General features: G+C 52.7%; 2 protein-coding genes across 2 annotated transcripts in view; one reads left to right on the forward strand and one right to left on the reverse strand.

Moving 5' to 3' along the window:
* TOGARAM1 (TOG array regulator of axonemal microtubules 1) overlaps window positions 1-10,356 on the reverse strand; it is a 32,908-nt gene extending 22,552 nt beyond the window's left edge. Inside the window, exons 1-5 of the mRNA XM_072930668.1 lie at window positions 8,445-10,356; window positions 3,448-3,598; window positions 2,403-2,537; window positions 1,531-1,872; window positions 73-428 (exon numbers count right to left, since the gene is read on the reverse strand). Of these exons, the coding sequence (XP_072786769.1) occupies window positions 73-428; window positions 1,531-1,872; window positions 2,403-2,537; window positions 3,448-3,598; window positions 8,445-10,154 (2,694 nt within the window). The 5' untranslated portion in view covers window positions 10,155-10,356. The remainder of the gene's footprint in view (window positions 1-72; window positions 429-1,530; window positions 1,873-2,402; window positions 2,538-3,447; window positions 3,599-8,444) is intronic.
* A 71-nt stretch (window positions 10,357-10,427) lies between these two features.
* Window positions 10,428-22,410, forward strand: KLHL28 (kelch like family member 28). The gene is made up of 5 exons (XM_041716388.2): window positions 10,428-10,586; window positions 12,831-13,729; window positions 16,857-17,300; window positions 20,492-20,700; window positions 21,516-22,410. Exons 2-5 carry the CDS (start codon window positions 12,831-12,833, stop codon window positions 21,677-21,679), a joined length of 1,716 nt encoding a protein of 571 aa, XP_041572322.1. The 5' UTR covers window positions 10,428-10,586; the 3' UTR covers window positions 21,680-22,410.
* The last annotated feature ends 835 nt before the right edge of the window (window positions 22,411-23,245 follow it).

The raw sequence follows: 23,245 nt of genomic DNA on the forward strand, positions 1-23,245 counted from the left end.
AGCCCAGGGTGCTCCAAACCTCCCCAGGGATGGGGAGCACTGTTAAAAGTGCATTTATCCCATCTCACCCACCTCTTCTTGGTCCACCTCCTCAGGCTGCAGGCGCAGCTCTGCCAGCCCCGCTGCCAGCTCCGTGCCCTCCCTGCTGCCGGGGGGCTCCCGGGGGCTGGGCAGGCGCGGGATGGGGGGCACGGGGGGCACGGGCCGGGCACCCCGCAGCCCCGGGGCTCTGCCCAGGGTGCTCCTCAGCTGCAGGGAATGCTTCTCCAGCTGCAGGGAAGGCTTCTCCAGCTGCAGGGGGGGCTTCTCCAGCTGCAGGGGGGGCTTCTCCAGCTGCAGGGAAGGCTTCTCCAGCTGCAGGGAATGCTTCTCCAGCTGCAGGGAATGCTTCTCCAGCTGCAGGGGGGGCTTCTCCAGCTGGTTGTCCCCTGGAACACATAGAGAATGTCAGGGACAGCACCAGGACAAACTTCACTTCTTACTTCTGCATCTCCTTCTGCCATGGAATGAGTGTTAAAAACACACTTGTGCAGGCTCAGGTACCAGTTTATTCCAATTTTAGTGTCTCCTTGCTTTAGGAAACATAAATGAGTGTTTCATGCATGTGCACACTAACATAGAATCAAAATATCCTCAGCTGGAAGGGACACACAAGGGTCACCAAAGTCCATGCACATGGCCTCAGCCCCTTTGAAAATTAATTAACTCTCTTCATTAAGAGAAAAAAACTCAGCCCCAAACTTCTATGGAAGGTGCTGTAACAACAAAGGCAGTCCAAAGAATCAGAAAAAATCAAAATGTGTATGGAAAACATATGGTAAATGATAAATACAATATCAAATAATAAATAAAATAAAAAAGCAATCAATAAATACATCTATAATGTAGAGTCACATTCCAGGGGCAGAAAATGCCCAAAACACTCAGTCGGAAATTTTCTATATATGCACAAAAATATGGGTCTCAGTGAAGACGAAATTTCAAACAGATTTCTTTAATCAGTGCAAAAATTTTGTGGAAACTGTTACTTTGTTTCAGAAACCTCCTGAGTGCTCAGGAAGCAGTTTGACCTAAACAAAGAATTAAGGTGTTTTTACCCACAGGGTTGGAACTGGATCAGTTTTCAGGTCTCTTCCAACCCAAACCATTCTGGGATTCCATGACTCAAATAAGAGGCAAAACCACAAAATGCACTGAGTAACTCTTTTCTTGCACATGGCTTAATTAGGCTTTGAACAATGACAGGTATTTCTGTACTGACTTTGCCTAAAAGTGCTCCATTTTGGGGATTATTTGAGTTGGAAGACAGACCTTGCCCTGAGACATTAAGAAAAGCAGAGCTGTAGCATCTTTTGCTTTGTGACAAACCCAAATGCTCCACTTTTGAAGAGGAGGCTGCAGGGATGTGAGCAGTGAAGCCATAAGTAAATAAATCAATAAATCCCTCCATTCCTAACTGCCCCTGAGGCACTGCCCAATTCCCTCTCACCTGCCACTGTGCATTTTCTGACCACTGAAAAATCCCTCAAAACACAACCCCCAAATCCCTTTTTATCACCTTGAGAACGTTCCCACCTGTGTTGTCTCCTGGCTTTTGGCTGAGCAGCTGCTTCTGGCAACCAGGCTTAGGCAGCCCCTGGAAGCTTTTGAGAGGCCAGGAACTGGAGAGGCTCCTGGGATCCTCCTGGGACTTCCCTGCAGGGGCAGCAGGAGCTGAGAGGTGCTTGGGGCCGTTCCTGGGGGATGACAGGGGGAAGGAGGGCAGGATGAAGGTGCCCTGGCTGGCACTGGGACCTTGGAAGGACATGGTGGGCTCTGCCTGAGTGCAAAAACTTCTCTGAGTCTTGCTGGAAAAACTGAGGCTGGAACAAACTGAGCAAAGGAAAACAAAAGAGTGCTTGTGGTGACTGGGTCTTGTAATAAGAATTTACCATGAAATAATACACCATAAGAATGATTTCCAATGAAATAATGCACCGTGAAAATAATTTCCAATGAAATCATCCATCATAAGAATAATTTCCCATGAAATAATGCAGCACTAGGCAATCAAAGCCCGAAGGTTTTGCCCAAGCAAGCAGACAAATCAACCAACTTCATTCTGCAAATTGCATTCCCCTCCAAATGTGAATTTAAGCCTTGAATCGATTTCCCATGCATGTTTTGGAGAACTACATTCAAAAAACAGAGTGATGCAAGATCAAACACTGCCTGACCCTCCCGCAGCAGCACTTCTCTCTAACACCCTGCCACAAGAGATCAAAGGCGGGGCTGGGAATTAACAACCACTAATGAACTCACACAGGAAGGAGGGGCCACTAACAGTTTCTATTTCTTAGGGAAGCCGAGGAACAAAGAGACAACTCCAAAGTGCTATTAAGCCACTGGCAGAAGCCACGTACCTTTGTCCTGCTGACAGTTATTCAGTCCCAAAAACTGCAGATCAGAGCCCACACTGCCACTCTTCCCACGTGCCTGTGGGTATCCAAGTGTCCCACATTTCCCTGAAATCTGGGGCTGCTGAGAGCCCAGAGCACCTTCCAAAAGAGAACACAAAGAACCAAATCAGTCCTTCACACACGGTGTCCAACAGAGAATATCCAACAATATTTTCTAGGGAATGCAGACTCAGTGTAGCTGAGTGTGAAACTCAAATACACTCCAAGTATTCCATTGCAGAGTCTCTAAGCAACCTCAGAAAGCAGCTCAGAGGGAAGAAGGGAAAAGGACTGGCTGCTCTTCCAGGGCACTGCTCCAGCTGGGAATTGCAGGGGGGCAAAAGAACCCCAGGAACAATCCCCTCTTTGAGTATGTGACAAAGAAGGGCAGCAAACACCTCCAAACCCAAGCACGGTGACGGAGCAGACTTGGCAAGGCCAGGACTCCCCAGAGGGGACAAGGACAGGGGCCAGGGCCATGGGGACACAGTCCCTCAGGTCTGGTCTTGCCCAGGCTGTCCAGATCCTTCTGGCCACTGAAATGTACACAACAAGAGGCCAGTCTCTTGGAATCAGTGAAGAGAAGCAAGTCCAGGTTGCAAATGCCCCATGTCCTCCATGATTTCATTGATCTTCTTTAGGTCATGGAGTAAACTCTAGGAATCAGAAGTCTTCTTGTGAATGACAAAAACTGGGGAATTCTAGGGACTTTTTGTAGGTTTGATGTGGCCCTTTTGTTGCTGTTCACTTACTAATTTTTTGAGAGCATTGCATTTTTTTTCTGTTCAAGAGGCCACTGATCTATCCAAATTGGCTGATTGGTTTTCTGTGGTAACATCAGAGTGGCAGGCATTGTTGTGATTTCCATCAAAAAACCACTTCTATCTTCACTCCCCATGGGACAACACATCTCTGCCCCATAGAGCGATGGGTTTTCTCTGTACAGATTCCTTTCCCACACTGGAACACTGAATTCTGCCTTGCCAGAAGGTGCCTGTGCCACACTCACCAGCACCAAGGGCAGAGAGCTCCGAGTTCAGCTCCACACCAGGCTGCAATAAAGCCCTGGAAGCTCTGCTCCTGCTGAAAAGCAGCTCCTCACTGCCTGGGCTTCCCTGCGAGGGCTGCAGCTTCGGGGAGGGCAGGAAACCATCGGCCAGCTGTGGGCAAAAGCAAAATAAAGTGTGTGAAATGACAGCACAGCCCTGCTCCTGCAAACTGCACCGTCACAAACACTTCCACACAAGCTGCTCTTTCACACCTACCCAATGTTCAAATGGTTTAGGCATTAGAAAGCATTTTAGCTGTGTTGCAGGTCTTACTAAAATACAGGTTAAAGGTTTTCCCTTTTACACTGAAAGGGGAAAAAACCCAACAAAATAAACTGGTAGAGAATTGAACTATTTTAAAATTGAATTTCAAAGATTAAACATTGAGCATTTGAATTATGTGCTTTAGACAGGGAAGTGTTTACATAGACAGGAGAACCCCAAAATTCCAGAATGGAACAGTTTCCTGCAAACCACACACTCCAGTCTAAAACTGTGCCTGGCAACACCAGCAGCTTTTACTGAGAACTAGCTACAAGTAGGGAGGAAATCCCAATAATACCAATATTTAACAAAGAAAATGTCATGCTTTAAATAGATTCTGATTTAATTAGCAAAATCAGTGATTTAAATCATTCCCAAGTTGTATTTACTCTCTTCTCCTTTCTGAGGCACACAGGAGGAGAAGAAGAGCAGGAAAATGCTGAAATGGTTTATTCCAGGTTATTACAAGTTGGGATAAAAGACGTGAGACCTTGGCATTCCCACTCCTGAAATCACCAAATATCATCCCATTCACAGATCCTTCAGTCCATAAAGAAATACTACTTGTACAAATCAGCACAGCCTGGTTTCAGCTGGGATAGAGGGAATTTCCTGCTTAGGAGCTGGTACAGGATAAACTTTCATCCCATTTTTCCATACAGATGAAGCAGCATAAGCAGAAGGAGTGAATTCCAACACTGCCATGACTGTACAGCTTTGCTCAGCTGCTCCCATCCCAGCTCCAGGAGTGAAAACTCTGCTTCCCTGTACCCAAATTATAATTACAGCATTGCAAATTCACTAGACACAGGCTTGGTGGTGGGAAATACAGCAGACTCAAAGCTGCCAGATGTTTCCCTGGGGCAGATAACAGATCCAAGCAAAAGGAATTCCTCAAAAGGGCTCAGATCCCTTTAAATTCCACAAATGCTGAAAAATACCTGAATCCATCCAGCACAGGATTTGGTAACTTGGTTATCAAAGCACAGCCCTTGAGAGTGACCCATGGTGGAATCCTGGGATGGTCTGGGTGGAAAGGGACCTTAAATCCCATCCCATCCCCTGCCCCAGGCTGCTCCAGTGTCCAAGCTGGAATCACAGCAAACATTCCCTCCCTGTGGAGCTGTGCCACTGGGAGACACCAAAGGTGCTCCTCATCCACCACCAGCAGCATCAGCAATCTTCTCCCAGGAAGAGACCATCACCACACAAAGACAGAACAATCTCTCCCCAAAATCCTCTCCCAGCTCCAGAAAAAACAGGGTTCAGGTTCCAGAGGAACACCCAAGGAAGGGACACCTTTATCCCACACGCTGGTCACCCTCTGTGTCCCTCTGATCCTTGGAAAACAAAGAGGTTTTGCTCCATAAATCATATTTCCAGGTCATTTGAACACTCCACAAAGCCCAGCTATCACCTTCTCCAGTTATCAGATCAATATGGAAATGAGCAGATTTACACACAAGTGAGGGGAGATCCCCCAGCTCACATGAACTTTGTGGAAGGGTTTAAATGTCCAGTGAAATGTTCAAATGCTCCTTTCCCCAAAAGGTGCCTCTGGCACCAAAAGGTTCCTTCAGCAGCAGGGAAGGGCCTGCAGGGTCTGTGTGCCCCAGGGGTAACTTCCACCCTGCAATATCCAATATTCCAACCTGGACACCTGCAGGGATGGAGAGCCCACAGCTCTGCAGAGAGCCTGCCAGACAAACCCCTGAGGTCAGTGTGCCTTATCTACCTTTTATTTTTAGTACACATTAACTTACACGTGTTTTACTCACACCTTATCTGATCAGGAAAGTCTAGACACAGCCTCGGACAATCACCCTGTAACATGACCCTAAATATCTGGCAGGGAAACAGCTTTAAACATTAAACTACTTCCATGCATCCTTTCAGCCACAGAACGACTCCAAAAGTTAATTTTTAAGCAAATTCATTTCAAAGGAATGTCTGAATTAATAATTAATATTTGACATGTCCAGAAAACAGTCGAGTACCTGAGATTTATGCACAATAAATGCATTTTCCTTACTGAGGGAGCTAAGGGCAGGTCCAGGGCTAACTGCCCACACAGATGCTGATTGCAGCACGGCCCAGGGACAGGAGCCTGGCACACAGCTCCTGGAATGTCTTCAGTCCAGGGAAAACAAATTCACCTCCTGCATCCAAGACAGATCCATGGAATGTCCTGAGCTGGAGGGACCCCCAGGGATCACCCCAGCCCCTGTCCCTGCCCAGACCCCCAAAATCCTACCTGGGCATCCCTGGCAGCGCTGCCCAAACCCTCCTGCAGCTCTGGCAGCCTCGGGGCTGTGCCCATGCCCTGGGGAGCCTGGGCAGTGCCAGCACCTCTGGGGAAGAACCTTTGCTGAAATCCAACCCAAATTCCCCCTGGCTCAGCCCCAGCTGGTCTCTCTGGTTACCAGTACCACAGGCCAGTGTCCCCTGCCCCAGAGAGCTTCAGTCAGATGTGCTGAGACAAAGGATCAGGAAGTGAAGAAGGAGCAGCAAAGGTGTCAACTACAGCAATCAGGTAAATATGCCACTATTAAACCACCCCAGTGTTTTAAGTTTCCTTTACAGTAATGGGGATCTGGCCAACAGGACCCCAATTCATCCTGTGCCCAATCAGGTTCCCACTGCCAGAGGGCAGGGATGGATGGGAGATTGGGAACTGGGAATTCCTGGCTGGGCTGGAATTGCCAGAGCAGCTGTGGCTGCCCCTGGATCCCTGGCAGTGCCCAAGACCAGTTGGACACTGGGGCTGGAGCAGCCTGGGACAGTGGGAGGTGTCCCTGTCCATCCAGGGGTGGCACTGGGTGGGATTTGAGGTCCCTTCCCACCCAAAGCATTCCAGGAATTGGTGATTTACCCCACATTCAAAGGCACTTTACACACCAACCAAAGAGAACCCATAAGCTGCTTCCTTTCTCTCCCTCTGCAAGGCTGGAAACTCCTCCCATGTTACAGAGATAAACACAACCACATGTACAAGGGGTTCATTCCCTCCAGAAAAGGACCATTTCCAGAGCCCCTCCCTGACTTCCTTGGAGAGGGGCTGTCCCAGGCAGGGAATTTTCGTCCTTTCCAAGCCCCAGCCAGGAGTTGGTGCCTGTATTAACTTGTTTTTTGTTCACAGCTCAGAAAAACAGCAGCAGCACAGGGCTTGGCCCAACCTCCCAAGAGAACACTGGCACCGTTTTTTGGGCTTTTTTTACAAGCTGTATTAGTTAATACTGAAAAACTGTTCCAAAAAGGAAACCCCTCTTGCTCCAGAGGTGTTTCCTACACATCTTGTTGTTCCAACCCCGTTTGCAGATACCCCAAGGGGACTGAATCACCAGCTCAGGAGATACAGATGCCTTAGGAGCCTCAGGAGAGCTAACACAACCACCAAGGAAAGAGATGGGCATTCAAGTCCAGGCATGAACTTCAAGGTTTGACAGTACAGAAACACGAACTGAGTTTATTTGGTTAAGGACCTGCCCCACAGCCAGGCTGCAGAGGAGCACTCACTGTCCATGACCTCATCCAGCCCAGCAACAAGTTACCAAGCAACTGAGAATTAAAATCCGAGTACGCAAATGTGGCACTGAGGAATGTGCTCTGCACAGCCTCTGATTTCCTGAGGAGCTGTTTGCTTCAGCTCCCTCACAGGAGATCAAGTTCTGATAAATCACACGTGTCCACTTAAAAAAAAACCCCAAAACACAACAGAAAAACCACCACACAGAGGTACACCCCCATGTGTGGCATCCAAAACACGTCACAGAACCACTGGCAAGGGAAAAAGAACCTGGAGAGTTTTCCAGAGGTCCTCCCCTTTCCAGCTGCCGACGTGGTCAGTAGGTGATACACCCAAACTCGGCCAGAATCGCTATTCCAGCCTGACCTACATTTTTCCTGGCTGGATCAGCCCAAGGAGCAAGAGCCACACAGGCACTTGGCAGCCACCAGGTTTATCCCAAAGAGCCCTGGCTCAGCCCCATCCCACAGCTCTGCCTTCAGAGCAGGAGCTGAAGGAATTGCTCAGTTTTCCCACAAACAGGAAACTCTGTGCAGTCAGTCCCACACTTTCAAACATAAACATACAAATAAAGGCTGTTTTCCCCAGTTTTGTGCTCATCACCTGTCACTGTTGACATGTCAGAGTCTCGGCTTTTGACTTAATAAGGTTTCTTACTTCCCAATTCCCTTTTCGACCCTTACCTGCTGCTCTTTTTCATGCAAGTGAAATCCAGGACCTACAAATGTCCATTTAGAGTCTATGCTAGATTCAACTCTGAATTAAAAAAACCCACTACCATCACTTTTTTTTTTGTTCTGGAGTAAAATATGATCTGATTGTTGGGGTGCCTGTGCAGGGCCAGGAGCTGGACTGATGATTCCTGTGGATCCCTTCCCACTCAGGATACTCTGTGATTCTACATCAAGGCTTTGAGAGAACTGAACAGCCAACTTCGAGAAAAGATTAATATATATTTTTGTAAGTGATAAGTAGTCTGGTAAATTGAGTAAATTGCTTGGTTGAATCTGACTTATAACAAATCCCCAAGTTTACCTTCCCGGAGCAACCTGAGCATACAGATCCATGTACAGATCCCAAACATCTCTTGCTTAACAAGTCCCCGACAACTCTCCATCCTCCCTTTGGAAATGCCTTAAGGATGAAGGCACGCAGGGAGTCCCATACCTGCTCCACACCCTTGGTGACAGGCATCCTCACCCCCGAGCCTCCTTCTCTGTCCGCAGCCGGCTCGTTCTCCCAGGGCAGCTTGTTTCTGAGCGCTCTGCCGGCGCTCAGGACCCTCCTGGGGCTGGCTCCGCGCTGGGCAGCGGCGGGGCCGTGCGGGGCATCGCGGCAGGCGGGGTGCCCGCAGCGGCCGTGCGCGCTGCGGCTCCTGCTGCCCATCAGCAGCCACTCGGTGTCGGCGGCGGGCGGCGGGCAGGTGCCGCGGCAGCGGCCGGAGGAGGGCAGGGGCACGCCGTGCTCCACCAGCCCGCGCTCGCCCAGCCGGGGCAGCGCTTTCCTGGCCAGCCGGGCCCGCACGGCGTCCGCCACCCCCGCGCCGCCGGCCCGCAGCTCCAGCGCGTCCAGGGCGCGGAGCAGCGCGCCCGCGTTGCCGGGGCCCAGGGCGGCGGCCAGCGCGGCCAGCGCCTCCATGGCGGCGTGCCGGACCCTGCGCTTGGCGTCCAGCAGCGCCGGTGCCAAGGCGGCCGCCAGCTGCGGCAGGTCCAGCTCGGCGGCGGGGTAGGCGAGCAGCGCGGCGGTGCAGGTGTTGAGCAGCTCCTCGCGGAGCCGGGCGCTGCGGTGCCGCAGCAGCCGCTCCTGCAGCAGCAGGCGCAGCACGGCCCGCGGGCCCGCCGCCGCCATCAGCCGCAGCAGCAGCCGCCCGCCGTCCCGCCGCATGGCCGGCTGCGCGTCCCCCAGCGCCCGGGCGGCCGCGCACACCAGCGGGGCCAGCACGGCGGGGACGCGGCGGCCGAGGCGCAGCGCCAGCAGCCGGGTGGCCTCCAGCGCGCCCCGCGCCACCGCGAAGTTGGGGTCGTGCAGCAGCGCGTCCAGCAGCGCGATCAGCCCCAGCAGCGCCCGGGCGGGCGCGGCGCCCAGCGCGGCGGGGCTGCAGCTCTCCAGCGCCCGCCGCAGCTGCTCCACGGCCTGAGCGCGGCCCCGGTAGTCCCGCCGGTCCAGCAGCCGCGCGCGGAGCTCCGGCGGCACCAGCGACAGCTCCGGGCCCGGCGGGGGAGCCGCGTCCTCCTGCGGGCCGGGGGGCTCCGTGTGTTCCCGCGGGCCGCGGGGCTCCGTGTGTTCCTGCCGGCCGGGGAGCTCCGCGTGTTCCTGCGGGCCGGGGAGCTCCGTGTGTTCCCGCGGGCCGGGGGGCTCCGCGTGTTCCCGCGGGCCGGGGGGCTCCGTGTGTTCCCGCGGGCCGGGGGGCTCCGCGTGTTCCTGCGGGCCGGGGAGCTCCGTGTGTTCCCGCGGGCCGGGGGGCTCCGCGTGTTCCCGCGGGCCGGGGGGCTCCGTGTGTTCCCGCGGGCCGGGGGGCTCCGTGCCCGAACCGCCGTGAACTGAGTCGGGGGCATCCGTGCCCGAACCGCTGTGAGCGTGGCCGGGGGGCTCCGTGCCCGGCCCGTCCCTAGCGGGGCCGGGGGGCTCCGTGTCTTCCTGCGCTCCGGGAGCCTCCGTGCCCAAACCGTAGCGAGCGTGGCCGGGGGGCTCCGTGCCCGAACCGTCGTGAACGGGACCGGGGGGCTCCGTGCCCGAAGTGGAGGGGTCCGTGCCCGAACCGGAGGGGTCCGTGCCCGAACCGGAGGGGTCCGTGCCGTCCTCAGCGGTGTGCGCGGAGCCGCGGCGCTGCCGGGCGCGGCCCCGCGGAGCGGCGGCTCTGTGAGGCGGCTCCGCCATGGCCCCCGGCCGCGGCCATGGGCGGCCTCAGCCCCGCCCGGCAACGCCGCCGTCGCCAGGGGGCGCCGCGCGCCGCGGGGCCGACCACGCCGCGGCGAGCGGGGGGGGGGGTGACACGCGTACCTCCCCTACTTCTCCCCAGGCCGCTGCGGGCGCGACGGGGCGCGGTGGCGGAGAAGCGGAGAGAAGTGGAGAGAAGCGGAGAGAAGCGGAGAGCAGCGTCGCGCGAGCGGCGGGGACGGGGCCGTAACGAAGCCGCCCCCGCGCGGTGCGCGGCGTGGTTCCGCCCAGAGTACCGGCGGTGTGGGTGTGTGAGGCGGCGCGGCCGCTGATTGGCGGGGCGGCGCGGCCGGAAGTGACGGACGGGCGGCGGCGGAGCGGCGGAACGAGGCGGCGGCGCGGCCGGGCCGGGCCCGGGGCACCCCGGCACAGGTGGGAGCGGGGGCGGCGGGATCGTCCGGACTGGGCCGGGACCTGCCCGGGACCTGCCCGGGACCTGCCTCCCGGCGGTGCCGTGTCCCGGGCAGGGTGCGCGGGGAGAGCGGCGGTGCCGCGGGGACCCCGGGCACGGACCCCGCTGTCAGCCCGGTGTGCTCTGAGCCCCGGCCCCGGCCGGGAGCGGGGCTGAGGCACCGGGCAGGGCACAGCCGCGGGGACAGCAGCGGCTGCCGGAGCGGGTCAGCTTTGCCGCCCTTCCCCCGGTGTCGGGGCCGGGCCGGCGCTCTCCGGGCCCGCCGAGCCGCTCCCCTCCCGTCCCAAATCATTCCCTGCTCGGGGCAGAGCAGAGCCCGCAGCTCCTCTGCTGCTTCCCACACGCCCACTGCCCGCAGCTCAGCTGCTCGCTGCGCCGGTTTTCCTCCTTCTTCCCCGTCCCTGCTGCTGTCGGAGAGAAGTTTGAGCCACGGGCTGGGAGGATCTGACAGCCCCGAGCCCGGGGTGCCCGTTTGGTGCCCCCAGCACGGATCGCTGGGATGCAATTCCAGGGCTGCTTCGTGTTCCAGCTAAACAGTAAAATAAATAACAGCAAATCCGTGGTATGGGCGAGCCTGGCCTTGCAGGGGGTGAGGGGTTCTACCAGGGTGGTACACGAAGGTTTATTGCTGCAGAACACCTTAAATGTGGTTATTTACAGGTGTTTTGGCAGATTTTGCAGCTGAACTGGGACCGTTCCTTTTTCCCTGCAGTGGTGCCTTGTATTGCCTGGTTTTTGTGTGTTTGTATGATCAAATTAGGAGCTGAACACAAGCACAAAAGGGGAATACGTTCTTTTAGCTGCTGGAAAGCTTTTTTGTATTATTTATTTTAATTTTTTTTAAATTATTGCATGTATAATTTGTGCTCCAAAATGGTGATAGGGAAAATATTGTTGTCTCTGATCTTGCCTTTTGCAGATGCACTTGAGTTAGTTTCTTTCAGTCATTTTTTCCAGTGTAGAGTGATAATAGGAGAGCTTATTTATCTCTTCGTGGGTAAGAGGTTTTCCAGCCCCTTCCCTTCCCTGTCTCTGCTATTGTATTCCATATTTGAAGGTTGGCAACCCATTTGATTATTTCAAATTAAGCACTTTTAAGTGGGCTCACCTGCAAGCGAGGTGTCATTTAAGGAGCTGTGCAAACGATGAACTGATTATTAAGCTAAAAGAAGCGAGATCTGGCAGATCATTTAGCAAATCAAAATTCCCTGGAGAACAATGGGATTCTTTCCCCGTGGCCCAGGATCCTGACACATTCCTACCCTCCACCTCTCAGCAGCGCAGCTCTGGGGGCTGAACAAAGAGCTGCTGCACCCCGGCACTGCTGTGGAGCTGAAATTAGAGCAGGTGCCTCTAATTAGGGCAGCTACCCAGGGCTCCGGTGTCACGACGTGCACGGGACTTTGGGCAGAGGAGTTGTGCGGAGGAGGAGTGAGGATTCTGCACTCCTGAGGAGCGTGGGCAGCTGCCAGCGCTGGGGAAGGGCTGCTGAGAATTCCAGGGAGCTCACCTGGGGAGCTCTGAGCTCTCCAGAGGCTGAGAAATGCCCAGCAGGGATTTCCTGGCACGGTGTGAGGATCTCCTGTTTCCCCTGTGCTCCACAGGAACCTGTTCCAGCCCCACTGGCTCCATGGGGATGGATGGGAATGGGAATGGGAAGCTGCTCCCTGCCAAAGCCTGGCCAGAGAAAGGCACAGCAGGACTGGGCTGCTCCCCAGGAACTGAATTGCACGAAAGGAGTTTAAGAACTTTTAAAACTTTGTCTCAAATAAGCCAGTTGTATTCTTTAGTTTTCTGTTTTCTTTCCATTTCAGCCACTGTTCAGTTCTCTCAAAGCCTTGATGTAGAATCACAGAGTATCCTGAGTGGGAAGGGATCCACAGGAATCATCAGTCCAGCTCCTGGCCCTGCACAGGCGCCCCAACAATCAGATCATATTTTACTCCAGAACAAAAAAAAAAGTGATGGTAGTGGGTTTTTTTAATTCAGAGTTGAATCTAGCATAGACTGTTTATGAACATTTGTAGGTCCTGGATTTCACTTGCATGAAAAAGAGCAGCAGGTAAGGGTCAAAAAGGGAATTGGGAAGTAAGAAACTTATTAAGTCAAAAGCAGAGATGGAAAAATACCTTTTAAGTGTTGCGTGTGGCATGTCTCAGTTACATAAAGGTGAAGTGACGCCTCCCAAACTGTGTTTGCCGCAGATGGACCCGTCGTCGCCGCCGTTCCTGCTGGCCAAGCTGACCCCGCTGCACTCGGAGCAGCTCCTGCAGGGCCTCAACCTGCTGCGGCAGCACCAGGAGCTGTGCGACGTGGTGCTGCGCGTGGGCGAGGCCAAGATCCACGCGCACAAGGTGGTGCTGGCCAGCATCAGCCCCTACTTCAAGGCCATGTTCACCGGGAACCTGTCGGAGAAGGAGAACGCCGAGGTGGAGTTCCAGTGCGTGGACGAGGCGGCGCTGCAGGCCATCGTGGAGTACGCCTACACCGGCACCGTCTTCATCTCGCAGGACACCGTGGAGTCGCTGCTGCCCGCCGCCAACCTGCTGCAGGTCAAGCTGGTGGTCAAGGAGTGCTGCGCCTTCCTGGAGAGCCAGCTGGACCCCGGCAACTGCATCGGCATCTCGCGCTTCGCCGAGACCTACGGCTGCCACGAGCTCTACCTGGCGGCCAACAAGTTCATCTGCCAGAACTTCGAGGACGTGTGCCAGACCGAGGAGTTCTTCGAGCTGACGCACTCGGAGCTGGACGAGATCGTGTCCAGCGACTGCCTGAACGTGGTGACGGAGGAGACGGTGTTCTACGCCCTGGAGTCCTGGATCAAGTACGACGTGCAGGAGCGCCAGAAGTACCTGGCGCAGCTGCTGCACTGCGTGCGCCTGCCCCTGCTCAGCGTCAAGTTCCTGACGCGCCTCTACGAGGCCAACCACCTGATCCGGGACGACCACACCTGCAAGCACCTGCTCAACGAGGCCCTCAAGTACCACTTCATGCCCGAGCACAGACTGTCCCACCAGACCATGCTGCTGACGCGGCCCCGCTGCGCGCCCAAGGTGCTCTGTGCCGTGGGGGGCAAGGCCGGGCTCTTCGCCTGCCTGGAGAGGTGAGGAGCAGCCCTGGGGCAGAGCCTGGCACCCCTGGGCAGGGCACCGGGAGCTGCCATCCCCCCAGTCTCTGTGGCTGGAGGAGATCCGGGAGTCCCACCAGAGTTTGGGGGGTGTGGTTGTTCCTTTCCTCCATAAAAACTGTTCAGCGGGGTTTTTTTAACAGGGATGAGCCCCAAGTTCTTCCATAGAAACTGTTCAGCAGGTTTTCTTTTTTTTTAACAAGCATGAGCCCCAAGTTCCTCCATAAAAACTCTTCAGCAGGTTTTTTTAACAAGGATGAGCCCCAAGTTCTTCCATAGAAACTGTTCAGAAGGTTTTATTTTTTAAACATTGATGAGCCCCAAGTTCTTCCATAGAAACTGTTCAGAAGGTTTTCTTTTTTTTAACAGGGATGAGCCCCAAGTTCTTCCATAAAAACTCTTCAGCAGGTTTTTTTAACAAGGATGAGCCCCAAGTTCCTCCATAAAAACTCTTCAGCAGGCTTTTTTAGCAAGTATGAGCCCCAAGTTCTTCCATAGAAACTGTTCAGACGGTTTCCTTTTTTCTAACAAGGATGAGCCCCAGGTTCTTCAGCAGATTTTTTTAACAGAGATGAGCCTGAAGTTCTTCCATAAAAACTCTTCAGCAGGTTTTTTTAACAAGGATGAGCCCCAAGTTCTTCCATAGAAAATGTTCAGCAGGTTTTCTTTTTTTAACAGGGATGAGCCCCAAATTTATCCATTAAAACTGTTCAGCAGATTTTTTTAACAGGGAGGAGCCCCAAGTTTATCCATAAAAACTGTTCAGCAGGTTTTTTTTTTAAACAGGGATGATCCCCAGGTTCTTCCATAAAAACTCTGCAGCAGGTTTTCTTTTTTTTAACAAGGATGAGCCCCAAGTTCAAAATGCTTTTTTATCTCATGAGTAATTTGCACTGTTAGGGGGTTTTGTTTGTGCCAGACATATGTTTGTGCAAACAAAAAAGCTCTGGAATAATTCCCATTCTGGGGAACAGGGACAGGAGCAGAGGGAACGGCCTCAGGCTGGGCCAGGGCAGGCTCAGGGTGGGCACAGCAGGAATTTCCCCATGGAAAATTGTCCCTGGGAGTTACAGCTCAGGGCTCACTTTGATAAGATTTTGGGGTGATTTTGATGAAATATCCAATCTAATCTAAACATATTTCAGCAATGCCAGGTTGGGTTTCAGTCCAGTTTTTCCATTGCATTGTTGATCCTGGGATGTGATTTAGGACAAAAGTTCCTCTCTGGGAGCAGGAGTTCTCTCCCCAGCAGTTATCCCATGTTGTTGAGTGGCTGCCATGCCCAGATTTTGGGAATGAATTGTTGGATTTTTCCATCCAGAAGAGAGGGATAGAGCTGAGTTCTGCCTTTGTCTGTACTGAGGGATTATAGGATATTTTCAGGAGGAATTGTTTCAAGGAAAAAATGGAATTGGCCAGGGAGGTTGGGAGTGCCCATCCCTGGAGGTGTCCCAGGAATTCCTGGAGGTGGCACTCAGAGCTCTGGGCTGGGGACAAGGTGGGCATTGGGCACAGCTGGGACTCTGATCTTGGAGCTCTTGTCCAACCTCAGTGATCCTGGGACTTCATGAAGGAGTTCTGGGCCATGATGTGATCATGGCTTCATTCCCGATGGGTGCCAGGTGGGTGCCCCTCCTCCTTCACCTGCATTCCAGAATGAACCCCTCAGTTCCTGGAGAGCGTCCCTGAGGCTCCTCCTGGGAGCAGAAGGAACAAAAAAGAGAGAAAAACAGCTTTATGCCCCAAGCTGGTGTGGCTGGGCGTGCTCAGAACATGGGATTAACATTCCCAGAGCTGCTGGTTAAACTGTGTGTGGGCTGTTTATATCCAAATATACATTTATACATTCATCCTTACGCTGACAGAGCTTTGTGAGCAGCCCCAGGAGTGTTCCCTGTGCCCAGGCAGACTGCCTGAACTGGTTCCACAGCTGGATTCTGGATAATATTCTGGGATTTCCTTTTCTGGGACAGTTCTGTGCTTGCAGAGAGAAACATATGTAAAAACCCGGGGAGAGCTGTGTGTTCTTTTCCCTGTGTTCAGAGGTATCAAAGTCATTTAAAGTTAATTTTCCCAGTGATAGTCGCTGATATTAAACCAGATGTTGGGGCTGGGAATTGTTTGGTTTATAGACTTAAGAAGTAAAGGGAGATTTGTGCTTCATAAAAAGTGTTTGAGTGAATAAGGTAATTCCCTGATATTATTCAGCTCTGCTTCTTTCCCAGCTTCTTCAGTGATTATAAAAATGTAGCCTATCAGTATAACTTGGATTATTTTCAGTTTTTTGGTGCTTCATAATAACAAAATTACTTAGAATATATTTAATCTCCATTCTCTGGTGTTTCAGCAGCTCCTGTTTCTGGGCTCTCAGTGCCTTTCAGCTCTCCAGGGGCCACCTGCTCCTGTATGGTTTTTGAACAGATCACATTTCCTCTGTACCTGATAGCCTCTTAATTATTTAGCTAATTTATTAATTTAAACTATTCAGGTAGATTGGCTAGACTTTATACGGGGCAAACTATACTCACCATGTTCTCACACCAAGTATAATTAAAAGAAAATGGTATTTTCAGGTTTGGGTTTAAGGTTTAGTTTTAAGGTTTAGTTTTAAGGTTTAGGTTTAAGGTTTAGGTTTAAGGTTTAGGTTTAAGGTTTAGTTTTAAGGTTTAGTTTTAAGGTTTAGGTTTAAGGTTTAGGTTTAAGGTTTAGGTTTAAGGTTTAGTTTTAAGGTTTAGTTTTAAGGTTTAGTTTTAAGGTTTAGTTTTAAGGTATAGATTTAAGGTGTAGATTTAAGGTTTAAAATGCTGTTTAAAAGAAATAAGCTGTTTTAAAGGCATATTTTTCAGGTTAGTTTGTGCCACGTTGACATTTTGTTTAAATTACAGCGTGCACGTAAAATACATATTTATAAACTGCAAGCTGTAGTTTCTAAATATGTATTTGCAAATGCAGATGTGTGCTTCCCTCTCTCCAATTTGCTTTTCTCTCTCCCGTTTCTGTGGCTGGTTTGGTGTTTTTTTTGGGTGTGTTTTCCCTCCCTTTGGTGACATTTTCAGCCATTCCAGCTGTTGTTTTGCTCACCAGCTGCCCGTTTCCCCCGCAGCATGGAGATGTATTTCCCCCAGAACGACTCGTGGATCGGGCTGGCCCCCCTGAGCATCCCCCGCTACGAGTTCGGGGTGTGCGTGCTGGAGCAGAAGATGTACGTGGTGGGGGGCATCGCCACCCACGTGTGCCAGGGCATCAGCTACAGGAAGCACGAGAGCTCGGTGGAGTGCTGGGACCCCGACACCAACACCTGGAGCTCCCTGGAGAGGATGTTCGAGAGCCGCAGCACGCTGGGCGTGGCCGTGCTGGCCGGCGAGCTCTACGCCCTGGGCGGCTACGACGGCCAGTCCTACCTGAGGAGCGTGGAGAAGTACATCCCCAAGGTCAAGGAGTGGCAGCTGGTGGCCCCCATGAGCAGGACACGCAGCTGCTTCGCCGCCGCCGTGCTGGACGGCATGATCTATGCCATCGGGGGCTACGGGCCTGCCCACATGAACAGGTACGTGCTGGGTGAGCTGTGCCCGGCTGGCACCGGCATAGCCTCTGGGCAGCCTCATTTATCCTTCCCCTGCCCATGTGAGCAGGTATTGCTGGGGTGAGCTGTGCCCAGCTGGCACCGGCAAACCCCACAGCCAGCCTTTTTAATCCTTGTCCTGCCCACATGAACAGGTACATGCACCAGCAAACCCCACAGGCAGCATTTACATCCTTCCCCTGCCCACACGGACAGTGCTGGGTGAGCTGTGCCCAGCTGGCTCCGGCAAACCCCACAGCCAGCCTTTTTAATCCTTCCCCTGCCCTCATGAACAGGTACATGCACCAGCAAACCCCACAGCCAGCCTTTTTAATCCTTGTCCTGCCCTCATGAACAGTGCTGGGTGAGCTGTGCCCAGCTGGCACCAGCAAACCCCACAGGCAGCCTTTTTAATCCTTCCCCTGCCCTCATGAGCAGGTACATGCACCAGCAAACCCCACAGCCAGCCTTTCTAATCCTTGTCCTGCCCTCATGAACAGGTACATGCACCAGCAAACTCCACAGGTAGCATTTACATCCTTCCCCTGCCCACATGAACAGGTACATGCACCAGCAAACCCCACAGGCAGTATTTACATCCTTCCCTTGCCCACATGAACAGGTACGTGCTGGGGTGAGCTGTGCCCGGCTGGCACCAGCAAACTCCACAGGCAGTATTTATGTCCTTCCCCTGCCCTCATGAACAGGTACATGCACCAGCAAACCCCACAGCCAGCATTTTTAATCCTTGTCCTGCCCACATGAGCAGTGCTGGGTGAGCTGTGCCCAGCTGGCACCAGCATAGCCTCTGGGCAGCCTCATTTATCCTTCCCCTGCCCATGTGAGCAGGTATTGCTGGGGTGAGCTGTGCCCAGCTGGCACCAGCAAACCCCACAGCCAGCCTTTTTAATCCTTGTCCTGCTCACAAGAACAGGTACATGCACCAGCAAACCCCACAGGCAGCATTTACATCCTTCCCGTGCCCACATGAACAGGTACATGCTGGGGGTGACCCCCCTGGGCACCTCCAAACCCCCTGGGCACCTCCAAACCCCCTGGGCACCTCCAAACCCCCTGGGCACCTCCAAACCCCCTGGGCAGCCAATTAAATAATCTCCAATAGATCCTGGGCCTCATTAATCCCTGTACTGTCACATCAGTCCCATCATTCAAACAGGAAATCTTTGTTTTTGCTTCACTTTGTGCGTTCCACCTTGTTTGGGCCCTTTTTTAGATCACCTAAAAGGTGATTTTACCAAAATGGTAAAAACAAAGGCATGCCTGCCTATTACTGAGCCTTGGAGCTCAAGCCTGCAAAATCTGAGGGTGGGTGGTGAGTTTTACCACGAAAGCCCTGATTTGAGGTGAATAGGAGCATTCTCGTGCTCAGCACACACACAATAAATACATAATTCTGGTGGGATCTTGAGTTAGTGTTGCTGCTCACAGCAGAATTGAGGAGGGGGTTACTGGTCTGACTCCAGGGGTTGTTTCAGACTGTGCATTCCCAAGGAGTTTTCCTGCTACCACCGTGTTCTGTAACTCCTCTGTTCCCTTCAGATGTCCAGGGACATCCAGTTATATCCAAAGGAATCAGTTTCCATCATTAAAATGGGAACAAATCAGCTGAATGTTCCTCCAGGAAGGAAAATAATAAACTACAAGTGCAAGAGCTGAAAAAAGAATGAAACTCTTGTTCCTAGGAAGGGACACAGCGATTGTTCAGCAGGGTGGTACCAGACATTGTAATGATGAATTGCATTGACTTTTTTACTTGAAGCTGAGTCAGGGGAGGTATAGCTTGGATATCAGGAAAAGGTTCTTCTTTTTGTTAGAAAAAGGATCCTTGGACTTCTTGATCCTTCTAACTCAGGGTGTTCCATATTCTGTGAATAATGCTGGGTTTATTAGGATTGGAGGAGTGAGTACTAAGCTATGCCATGCAGCACCAGGTTCCTGCAAGCTCTGGCATTAAATGAAGCTCACACTGGGTAATGAACCCTCTTTTCCAAACTCTGTGCTGCTGCTGATCTCCTCTTCCTCTTTTCCCTGCCCCTCCATGCTTGGGCAGGAACAGCTCTGAGCCATGAGGATGTTAATGACTGACCATCTGTACAGTGATCAAAAATATTAATAATGATGAGAATTCATTTCCCTTTGATCCTGAAACCTCTCCTGCCCTCAGTGTTTTGATCAGCAACCTCTTTGCTGCTTTTCCTGAGGAATATAAATACACTCCCCACATACTTTTTCTCTCTGCATGTTATTTTCAGGCCAACCTTAAGGCAGTTTTGGATTTGCTCTGTAGCCAAAGAAATGCACTTCAGCTCTGCGTTGTGTTCAGTTTCACAACATTTTTTATTTTAATAGATTATTATATTGTCTTAATAGATTGTTATTTATGTGATATACATTTTAAATTCATATTTTAAAAAATTGCACCTGACATCCTGAAGGAGCTTTCAGCTCTGAGGAACCTCTTGGTTTTAGGGTGTAACCTGAAGAGCCAGGACAGGGAGGACATGGGAGAGGCTGAACCAGTTGCTGTGTCAGGGAGAAATATCACAGAGCCATTTGGGATGGAAAAGCCTTTTAAGATCATTGAGCCCAACCTTTGACCGAATATATTATAAAAATAGGTTAAAACTGAATTTTGCCAGCACTGCTGGGCTGCTTTGGTTGTGGAAGTGCCCTGGGATGTGATTGATGCTTCCAGGTGATAACAATTTCTGGGTGCTGCTGTTGGGTTGTACCAAACAACTGCACCATGGAATATTCCCTCAGCTCCAGCCCTTTCCTCTGTGTTCCATTATTCCTGTGTGGTAATTCTGCCTGGCAGAGCCAGGTGTGCCTGTGCCACTCCAGGAGTGAATCCCATCCCTGAGATCCCAGGCAGAGCCAGCTGGAGCTGTGACACTCCAGGAGTGAATCCCATCCCAGCTCCTGGGCTCACTGCTGTGTTTGCCATTCCAGGAGTGAATCCCATCCCTGAGATCCCAGGCTCACTGCTGTGCCTGTGCCACTCCAGGAGTGAATTCCTGAGATCCCAGGCTCACTGCTGTGTTTGCCATTCCAGGAGTGAATCCCATCCCAGCTCCCGGGCTCACTGCTGTGCCTGTGCCACTCCAGGAGTGAATTCCTGAGATCCCGGGCTCACTGCTGTGTTTGCTTTGCAGCATGGAGCGCTACGATCCGAGCAAGAACTCCTGGGAGACCGTGGCCTCCATGGCTGACAAACGGATAAACTTTGGGGTGGGGGTCATGCTGGGCTTCATCTTCGTGGTGGGGGGACACAATGGGGTGTCCCACCTGTCCAGCATCGAGAGGTACGACCCCCACCAGAACCAGTGGACGGTGTGCCGGCCCATGAAGGAGCCCAGGACAGGTGGGACATGGCAGGGATGAGCCTCTGAGCTGGTAAAGCCTGCAGGGAGAGTGGCAGGGACTCCAGCTCTGGGTGAGGGTCACTTCACCTCCCTGTAAAACATCTTGATTTCTCCAAGTTCGGTTTATTAATGCTGAGCTATAAGGAAATTACAGGAAGTAGTAATTTTACCTCCTGTTTTCTCAGTGGTTTCAGCAGTGATGAGTTGCAGCAGTTCTGTGCTCACTGCTCTGTTGGGTGTGGAGACTCAGGGGTGCAGGCTGGGGTGCAGCTCCCATCTCTGCTCCCTGGGACAGGGATGGGGCTCAGGGAGCAGCTGGGGCTGGGCCAGGGAGGCTCAGGCTGGAATCAGGAAAGGTTCTTCCCCAGAGGGGCTGGCACTGCCCAGGCTGGAATCAGGAAAGGTTCTTCCCCAGAGGTGCTGGCACTGCCCAGGCTGCCCAGGGATGGGCACGGCCCCGAGGCTGCCAGAGCTCCAGGAGGATTTGGGCAGCGCTGCCAGGGATGGACAGGGTGGGATTTTGGGGGTCTGGGCAGGGATGGGGTTGGGATGATCCCTGGGGTCCCTCCAGCTCAGGACACTCCATGGCTCTGTCCCACAGCCTCCCTGATGGGGCACTGGGACAGGGGGAGGTCGTTTTGTTGTAGGGAAGGGGATGAGAACAGCACAAAAGGGGTGTCAGACACGAACAGAGGGGGCTCCTGATTTACACCCCTTTTCTCTGGCCAGTGAGGAGCGTGGTGGCGGGGGTGCCCCAGCTGGGAACAGCACCCCGCTGCTTGCCAAGGTTTGATGCCGGTGCTTTCCTCCGCAGGCGTGGGCGCGGCGGTGATCGATAACCACCTGTACGTGGTGGGGGGACACTCGGGCTCCTCCTACCTGAACACGGTGCAGAGGTACGAGCCCATCTCGGACTCGTGGCTGGACTCGGCGGGGATGATGTACTGCCGCTGCAACTTCGGCCTCACGGCCCTCTGAGGCCGCTGCCCGCCCGGGGCGAGGAGCCATCCCCGGTACTGCCACGGCACAGCAGCTCCGGCTGCCTTGGGCGCCCCGCTCGGGAGAGAGCTGGCATCCAGCCGGAGACGTGCCCATCCAACCCTTGCAGAGCTGTCGTCTCTGCCCTGTGCTGGGGGAAGCGGGGTGGGCACGGCGGGGCTGACCCCGCGCCCAGAAAGCGCCAGCGCCTCACGGGGTTTTCTATGCCGGTCACTCAAGGGCTGCCTTGTTTCTGTATCTCAAGGTTTGTACATAATAAATGCCATAGGATGTTGCCTGTACTCTCCTTTGTCACCTGCTTCCTGCTAGGAGGGCTGGGATGATCCTTGGAGACGTTTACGAGGTAAATTTATTGCCTCCTCGGGACAATTTTGGATCTGACGAAGAGAATTTGCATTTTTAACTTTTTCCTTTGTTTTCTGCTCTTGGAGAAACGAGTGCTAGATGAACTGACTTCATCCTGCCGTGTGCTTTCAGTTGGAATGCGAGGAGAAATCCCAGCAGCACCACTCCTAGCATGATTCCCAATAAAACCTCCAAGCCAGCCCATCCCATCCCATCCTCCTGAGCGTGCTCATGTCCGTGTTCCCCTTTTTTCAAGGATTGTATGACTGTGTCCTCTGAGTGTTCCCATCTCACAATGGTGCTAAATGCAGGGGTGCCCCCGAGGCTGTTGCTGGTTTCGGTGCATAAAGCATGTTTGGATTGTTCCACTGGTTTGGTTTCTTCTTTGCTCCATCCCCCCGTGCCCCTGCAGCTCTGCAGTCTCACCCCCTGTGGAACGAGCTCCTCGTTGGGTATTTAGTAGGGCTTTTCAGATTTATGGTTATTGTTCCTGTTCTCACAAATGGGGAGAGCCCAGCTCGGCTTCTTCAGGCAGTTCTGCCTTTCACACCGGTGCAGGGAGTTCACACAGGGCTCATCCCAAACGTGTGTCCTGCTGAGGGTTAGCCACAGTCCCACTGGGTTAATCACACAGCCCTGGGCTCAGTGAAAACTGGGACAGAGAAAGTGATGCTGTGTGTTATAACCATCATTTAAAATGGAATTTAATTAATTTAGCACATTTTGGGTTGTCTTCTGATCTCAATTACCTTAAATTTCTGCGGTGGCTGCCCATTGCCAGGCCTGGTACTAGGGATTTTTTTGCCTCCAGAGTTTCCTTTCCCTTTATTTTAACATGTTTGGTGTTTGTTTTCCAAACCCACACAGTGTTATTTTGAAAGGTGCAATAATATTTGAAATAGCTGCTTTAAAAGCCATTTCTTTATGATTTTGCTGAGTGGGAAGGGCTGAGTGCTCTGGGTTTGTCCTGAATTCATGCAGAGCTGATCGCAGCCAGGGCTGCTCCAGTTCTCCCATTCCAACCACTGAGATTTCACCATTCCAGGGGGGTGTTGTCACCATAAAACATCATTCAGCTATCCCAGGTAATTGCACAGACCATAAAATCCTGCAGGTCTCCTTCAGATTTGGTGGAACTGAGCAGGACTTCAAACGTCAGTAAGAGAAACTGCATTGAAAATGCTGGAATTGTTAATTTGA

Source organism: Taeniopygia guttata, chromosome 5 (assembly GCF_048771995.1).
Source record: "Taeniopygia guttata chromosome 5, bTaeGut7.mat, whole genome shotgun sequence".
Classification (NCBI taxonomy): domain Eukaryota; kingdom Metazoa; phylum Chordata; class Aves; order Passeriformes; family Estrildidae; genus Taeniopygia; species Taeniopygia guttata.